The sequence below is a fragment of the Podarcis tiliguerta genome (genome assembly GCF_965153285.1).
Source record: "Podarcis tiliguerta genome assembly, chromosome: 5".
Classification (NCBI taxonomy): Eukaryota; Metazoa; Chordata; class Lepidosauria; order Squamata; family Lacertidae; genus Podarcis; species Podarcis tiliguerta.
This window is the reverse complement of record NC_139538.1, coordinates 35,820,702-35,828,456: the sequence shown is the minus strand read 5'-3', so window position 1 is coordinate 35,828,456 and position 7,755 is coordinate 35,820,702. Positions and strand designations below refer to the sequence as shown.

Genomic DNA, 7,755 nt, shown 5'->3' with positions numbered 1-7,755 from the left:
CTCTGCCTCCGAGGTTCGGAAAACAGTGGCGCGTCTTAGGTGAGAAGCTGGTGGGTGACAGGATCGGGGCGACGGCGGTTGTCCCAAGCCGCCTGCCTTTTTCCGAATGAAAGCAAAGCGCAGGTACGCTTAGGATCAGGGTCCGAAGCCCGTGTGTGACGTGGACGCCTCCTTTATAACGCAGCCCTGGTTCTCCCCGATCTGCACGAAGATGGACAGCGAAGTGCAGAGAGACGGGCGGATCCTCGATTTGATCGACGACGCGTGGAGGGAAGATAAGTTGCCCTACGAAGATGTGGCAATACCGCTGGTGAGTTGAGTGGGCGCTCAAGAGCCTGGCCCTGAATTGGTTTCCCTGGGTCGGACCTCTAACCACATGGGCAGGGGCAGTATTTGCCTTATGGTGCTAGTCTGGTTCGGGAAAGGGGCCGATCTCTGTGCCCCCTTTCTCCTCAGGTGGGTGACGCCCAGATGCACACAGTCCTACTTTAAATAATAATAATAATAATAATAATAATTAATAATAATAAAATGAACCTTTTGCAACCAGGGGCAAGACTGCACGGTATGAGGCAAGCGCAGTTCCCAAGTCAATATTTGACTCATATTGCTAATGTGGGTAACTTCCCACTGCAGGCATAGTTAAATGTAATTTGTAGCTGGGTTTGCACGCTTTGTGGAGGATCCTGGCTTCCTTCACATCTTTTGTAGCAATATTGAAACAGGTCAGAATTGCCTCATTAAAAGTACTTGGTTCTTTATTTATTTTAAAGTCCCACAGTGGGCTTCAGCATTAAAATGCAATGTATTAAAAACAGTTTAAAACTGTACTTTCCAGAGCCACATTTTGTGCCATCTGTATCTATGCACATTTCTTGGATTAGTATACCACACAGTACAAGAAACTGGCTCTAGTGAGCATGTTTAGCTGAAGTGGAAAATGATACTACAATGTATGTATATTTCACCCATCTAGTAAATTTCACCTCTTGACTCTCTCAAATGCCTGTTTGTAAAAAGTTGAATCATCACCTGCCAACACAAAAGCAGGAGGGACCAAGACAGTGATGGGAGTTTCATGATGTGCTGGGAGCCATCACAGAGAAAACTATCTCAGGACACTGCACAATTAACCATATCTATTGAGTAAACTTATTGAGTTCTAAGCAGTTAAGGTATTTTAATGTCAATAGCTATATTTTTAGTCTGGTAGCAGATAGCCAGCCAGTGCAGTTGCTGCAGAACTGATGTAATGCGAGATCTCTTCATCACACCCCTCACCACTCTTGCAGCTGTATTCTGGACTTGATGCAGCTTCCAGACCTCCTTCAAGATTAGCCTTACACAGAGCATGATACAATAGTTAAACCAGGAGTATAACAATGCATGAATAACTTGGCCAGCCTCTTTTGGAGCAGTAAGAATCAAAGCTGGCATATCAACTGGAGCTGGAAATAGCCACTGAAGCCATTTGAGATTCTATCAACAGATATTATTCCAAATGTACCCACAAGCTACATACCTACGCCTTCAGGGAGAGCACAGTCCTTTGCAGATCACTTTAATGACCCTTATCTAGTCGCTAACTCCCTGTGGGCAATGGTTCAATGCTTGCACAGCTTCACTGTGGTAAGGAGAGATAGGGTTGGTTGTCATCAGCTTTCTGGTGACACCATTCCCCAATCCCTGAGTGACCTCTGCAAGTAGCTTCATATACCAGTAGATGCTAAACAGTATAAAGGATAGTATGGAACAAAAGCCATAGAAGTCCCCCAATGCCACTCTCTGGTAGTGGACATGCAAGTAGGGGAAGACTCACCATAACGGTGCCTCAAATAACCTGTCCCACAAAACTACTCTGGGAGGATGTCATGGTTTATGGTAGCGAAAGCTTCTGAGAGATCAAGGAGAGTCAACAGGAAAGGGGATACACACACACACACACCAGGCAGAAAACACACACACAAAATGTTCTCCCAAAATATAGACATAGCTGGAATTGCAATTTTTTCTGGCATACTTCATAAACAGATATGTGAGATACATTTTTCTTTCAGTCACATTTATTGGTCCCTAATCCATCAGCGTCAAATATTTCTAGATGCTATTGCTTTTTAAAACATTTTAAATAATTTAATATGTTTCTGTTCTCAGAATGAGCTTCCTGAACCAGAACAAGACAATGGCGGCACAACAGAATCTGTAAAAGAACAAGAAATGAAATGGACTGACTTGGCTTTGCAGTACCTGCATGAAAATATTCCTCCAACAGGAAACTAGTGTGCCTGTGATACTTCTTGCAGTAATTAAAGTGTTTCCAGCACTTCATCCACATCTACCTGCTTTAATTTGGAAAGAAAACATTTGTAAAACTTCCAATCCTGAGTCACTGATTATTAGGTCTTTGTAGATATATCGGAGCCTTAGAAGCTGCACACAATAAGTGTGTGTAAATTAATAATTCCTTAAAACATGTCAGGGTTGTTGTTTTTGCATCATGTTTCATTGTTGGGGGTCTGTGATATGAGCCAAGGAACAGTTCCCAGTGGCAGTAAACATTAACCAAACTGTGTATGGATAATGTTAGTCTCTGTTTGATACTTGGTTGCAAGCTGATGGTATGACCTCACCAGACCAGTCTCACTATATCATATTGGATGTTTAGATCAAGCAGAGGAGACAAACAATCTGAACTTTCTTTTACGGTCTTTATGAGTCTGAGTCTGTCCTAAACACTGCTTCTGAGTAATAGGCATTAAAAGAATTTTACACAAACATTTCTGAAGAGGGTAAAAGAAGGTTTGCAGTTTGTATATTTTTATTACAGATCTCCTTCCCAATGTCATAGAAATCCTCTTAACATTTATTCCATGTATTTATATTAAAGAAATGTGTTAGTAACTGTGTGGTTGTTCTTTGAATGAACTTTGTGAGATATGCAGTGGGTCTCTCCTGAGTTCTGCAGCAGCTGGTCAGAGGGTAAAACTGTCATGTAAATTTCACTCTTTTAGCTTTATAATGAAAGGTGTGTAGATTTCACTTCAGCAGAGTCAGTATGAGTCAGTTGCAACAAGAACAAGGCAGAAGGAGAGAGGGATGGATAAAACGACTACAGAGAGAAACTGATACAGGGAGAAAGTCCAGTTAAGACTATAAAACTATAGGTTTGTTTTAGCTTTCTTCTTTCCTTTGAGTGGCACACATACCATGAGTTCTTTTAATTGCCATGATTAAGACCTAATTTTTCAGGTAATATGGACCAATGGTTTTTGCCATATTTCCCCATGGCTGTATGTAAGGGTATGTGGGGAGGTAAAGACAAGGTAGTTTAAGGCCATAGTCCTAGGAATCCCGTTCTGGTAAGCAGCATGTTGTCTCTAATACTTACTCATGGTCTCAACTCCTCCAATCTGCAGCCTAATATTTATTGTAATAGGCTAGCTTTCAGGGATAATTCAACAAGCCAGTTTTCATGAAGACAGAGAGAAACTTCTATTGAAAGCAAATGAGTGAAACAGTAGCACAGCAACAAAATTGCATCTATTCTACCAATTGCTACATAAATATTTTAGGCGGCATGAGAATTTGAGACAGAGTAAATCAAAAACACAATGCGTACTCATCTTAGAAGCTGGATTTACGGCTGAGGTACTTCAACTGAACAGGAAAAGAACAGGGCCATGCCCTCTGCAGCTAAAGTTATTAATTGTTAAGCAACTTTGGGTTTAGGTGGCAGTGGCAGATTTAGGGAAGTGGATGTGGAGCCTCAGGTGCCGCAACTGTAATATAGAATGGAAGGTGGGGTGCCGAATTTTGCCATCGTACAGGGTTTTGCTGAAATTTGAGGCTCTAAGGTATGGCACTGCAGGTGGGCCTATTATCTGGTTCAGATCACAGGTTCCAAATATAAATATTTTTCAGGTTGACAAAGCAGACTCCAAAAATAAGTCCTTTTTAAAGTGCTGATCAACCAGAGCAGTATTTTAAAATTCAGTAGGGAGGTGTAAAATGCAATGCTGCTTATGGTGTTCAAGTGCTAAACTCTTCCTTCTACTATCCAGCAGAGGTCGCGAAAGAGCCTTTGGTCAGCTTATTTGATCACATTGCAGGAACTCTTTATGTGCTTGAAGTGGTAGTTTTCTCTTACAGTGAATTACTATTCATTCTGAACTGGGTTTCATGAAGAATTGGGGCTTCCTAGATCAATACTCTTTCAGTTCATCTTCCATAATGCTCTTTTAGAAGACAGATTGGGGGTGCTACATAATCAGCATGCATCATAATAACATTCTGATGGTTGCTGCTTTGAGAGGAAGAGGTTTTGCAACTGAAAAAGCAAGGAGAATAGGCGCTTAATGGGTTTTGTACTGCATCTCACCCCAAATGTTTCCTCAGAAACTCCATGTACATATTTATAAGGTAAAAATTCATCTGGACTCCCATTGGCGAGAACACACAAGGGGTGGGGAGTTGCAAGGGGGAAATGGGAGGATCAAGAAATCTTTCTGCTTTTTAGTGAAAGTCCACTTGTTTATTAGAAGCTGTCATCAGAGTTTTATTGTGCATGTTTGTACGTGATGTGTAGTTCTGCACTTGGATAACTAGTTTCCACCTACCCTATGGAGACATTAGTAGTTATGTGATGAGCTCCTGTAGAGCCAGCGGCACACAATGTGCTCCAGCAATACAGAGCCTTTCTAATCAGCCACCAAAAATGCGTTTCACTGAAAAGTTCAGAATATGTGGACCCTGGTTTCACAGAGAGCCCGCAAGGCAATGTGCAAAGCCCTGGCACATAAGACCACAATCCATAAAATCTAATTCAGTACCATCTGCAAAACGTTTATATTTTGTTCCCAACAACAGCCTCTCAGCTTAGTTTACAGGCTGTTTTTTCTAGAGCTGAAGAACTTTAAAAATAGTTTGCAATGTTGCCACTGGGGAGGAGCTGTTAAGGAAAATAGTTGAAAGTCCTGCTGGGCACATACAAGCTTTCCACATGCCTAAAGGAGCTCACGGGATTTGTGGCTTCTGGGTTTCCAAGTATGCAGCATACTTTGCCCTTTACATAATACTGGAAATTTTTAATGTGCATTGGTTGGATTAAAGTTGGACTAAATGTGTCAATGCAGGAGGTGGAGCAAGGAAGCAGGTTTCTCTTGAAGCCTTTTCTATTAAGGACAACAGTTTGAAGCCTTTAAGAAAAATAGGCCAGATGTAGGTTTTCCACAGACTTCACTGAAGTGAGTTGAGGGGATTTGGGAGGGAGGGTCTTCCTTGAGAGATCAGACCAATGGGACTTGAATGTCACTGAGGTGTATTCTCAATTGTAAAAAATTACCTGGCATTTCCCATTGGTCTCTGAAAACTTAGGTTTTATGGGTAGATATCAACTTTCACCGAATTCCTGACATTTACTGTGAAACTATATTTCTTCAGTGATGACAGCACAGCAATCCAAACCACCATCTACCTAACACCTATATGTTGCAAGAATTGCAAAATAAAATTCAGCTGCACTAATTAATCAGGTGTTTAATTACAATTAAGAATATTGCTAACGGCAAACAAGCTCTTTCTACACCAGAGAAAGATAATGTCGGGAGTCTGTTGGAATGCAAGACATTGCTTGTAAATTGGCATCTATTAAACTAAAGGACCAATTAGTTATGTCATGCAATTAACATTCTGGATATACAACATTGTTCATATACAAGGATTGCAATCTCAGTGATTTGACACTGAAATTAAAAACCACTGCATTATAAAACTTACCAACTTTTTGGCATGTTGCACCTCAGAATTGCACACTACAGTAATGTTATTAAGGATTTATTTTTCTTATGCAAGAAGTCATACCTTAAAGAATAAAGGTAGAAATATAACAAATTATGAACTGGGAAGCAAGAGCCCATTTATGGCTAAAGCCATCTGATTATATAAACATGAGAATTCTGTGCATAACTAGCAAAGGTCTCTATATAATATGGGGCCTGGTGCAATAAATTAATAAATGAAGGTCTGCTTCTGACATAATATATTTCTCAACTCACCTTTTGATACCATGCTATCCTGGTTTAATGAGACTAGCTTTGGTTCCCCTCAAACATTCTCAGTGTATTTGTATATAATGACTGGAGAGAATATTCCTGCCTTCTCTCTCCATCTTCTTTTTCAAGTACAGTAGGGTCAGGCAATAACTTACAGCTGCAACTGGGCTTGGGGCCAAGGTTGAGAAGGGAAGTATTTCTTTGTGAATTCTCTCCATCTTCTTGTTGATCATCTCCCAACAGCTGAGACAGAACCATTTTACATGTTAATAGATACACAAAATGTTTTACAAGCAGTAAACAAAAGAATGTATAAAATGTGTGAGGGGCAAACAGATGTCGCATGTGTGAGTCATACCTGTACATGTACCAAAGAGCAGGAGTTGCCTGGTACATGCACTTGTGAGGACATACACAGTTGCTGCCATTTTGTTTGTGCAGTAGCCCTAAGATAGATTCTGTCCTTCATTTTCTGGCTCTGGGTCCATAGATTATGACATACCATGAGTGAGAGAGAAAGAGAAGTTGAAAGGAAGCCACTCCAGCTCACTGAGGCTATCAAACTTTGGTGTATCAACAGAGAGCTCCTTTAACCTGTTTATAAAACTTGTTATAGTGATATTCTTCAACAAAGGCATGCAAAAATGGTGCGCTGGAGAACAGAACTTCACACAGGGCACTCCTGGTGGGAGTTGGTAGCCTATTTTTACTAGTTTCTCATTCCCTATGTGGCCTGTTTCTTCTGTATATGTCTATACTCTCTTGCAAATGTGCAGAGGTCTAGGTATCTCTCTGGAATAGTGTAGGAGATGTTGCAGGAAGCAGTTGGAGGGAATTGGCAAAAAGAATCTTCCTCTAACAGGAACCTCCTGTGAATTGCATCCCCTTCTGCAAACAGAAGGGCAACTCTGGTTGTGTCTTGGTGTTAACAGCCTCAGAAATGCAATAATACTAGTCACTTATGTGATTGTGCACATGAGGCCTTAATAAGAATGTAAATACTTTTGGAGTCACGATGGCCTTTTTCACACAAACTGCTAAATGTGTCTATATAAAAACACTGGATGCATTCAGACATAACGCCAAACAATGATTTGGCACTATATTAACTATGTTTCCATGTTCTCTTTCACTTTGCTCTTACAGTAGTTTGTCAAAAATCTGGAGAAGGGAAAGGATAAATCTTCAAGGTGGCAACAACTAGAAGTCATATTGTGACCCTAATTTCTTTGTTCAGGTCAAAGGGGAACATTTGTTTATAATATTTATATACCCTTCATCAAAATTGATTCCAGGGCAATTCTGAATTCCAGTTGTGCTAATATTCCTCTTGTTCACCTCCTGCAAATACAATGGTTGCAAAAAGTTTAGTCGTTTAGTATAATTTCCACAAAAATCGATGGCACTTGGGCATTTTAATTCCTGCCCATTATACAGACAAGGAAACCTCCCATTTCAAGCAACAAAGAGGGAAAGGTTCGGCCTCTTTTTTTCCTCCCTTTCCTCGTTTGTCACTGATTTCCATCAACTCCATGCGTGTGTGTGCACATACTCTCTCTCACACACACACACACACCAAACATTGCTAAATGATTAGATATGGTTTTCATTTTGGGAAATAATTTAAGGAGCAAGCTGTTGTCGGCAAATGAGACAGTACTGGAATTTTAATGTGGACCATCTGGAGTATTTGCTAATGTTGAAA

The 7,755-nt window shown here is 40.5% G+C and overlaps 1 protein-coding gene across 1 annotated transcript; it reads left to right on the top strand.

Moving 5' to 3' along the window:
• Positions 1-175: 175 nt before the first annotated feature.
• On the top strand, positions 176-2,901 carry ANAPC13 (anaphase promoting complex subunit 13). Its single transcript, XM_083443434.1, has 2 exons — positions 176-310; positions 2,155-2,901. The coding sequence occupies exons 1-2, from the start codon at positions 212-214 to the stop codon at positions 2,278-2,280; spliced, it is 225 nt and encodes a 74-aa protein (XP_083299560.1). The 5' UTR covers positions 176-211; the 3' UTR covers positions 2,281-2,901.
• Positions 2,902-7,755: the final 4,854 nt, after the last annotated feature.

Bases quoted from the DNA above. Each gene is read 5' to 3' on its own strand.
- ANAPC13 (XM_083443434.1), top strand. From the start codon at position 212: ATGGACAGCGAAGTGCAGAGAGACGGGCGGATCCTCGATTTGATCGAC. The intron at 311-2,154 runs GTGAGTTGAGTG...TTCTGTTCTCAG, and splicing joins AAGATGTGGCAATACCGCTG to AATGAGCTTCCTGAACCAGA.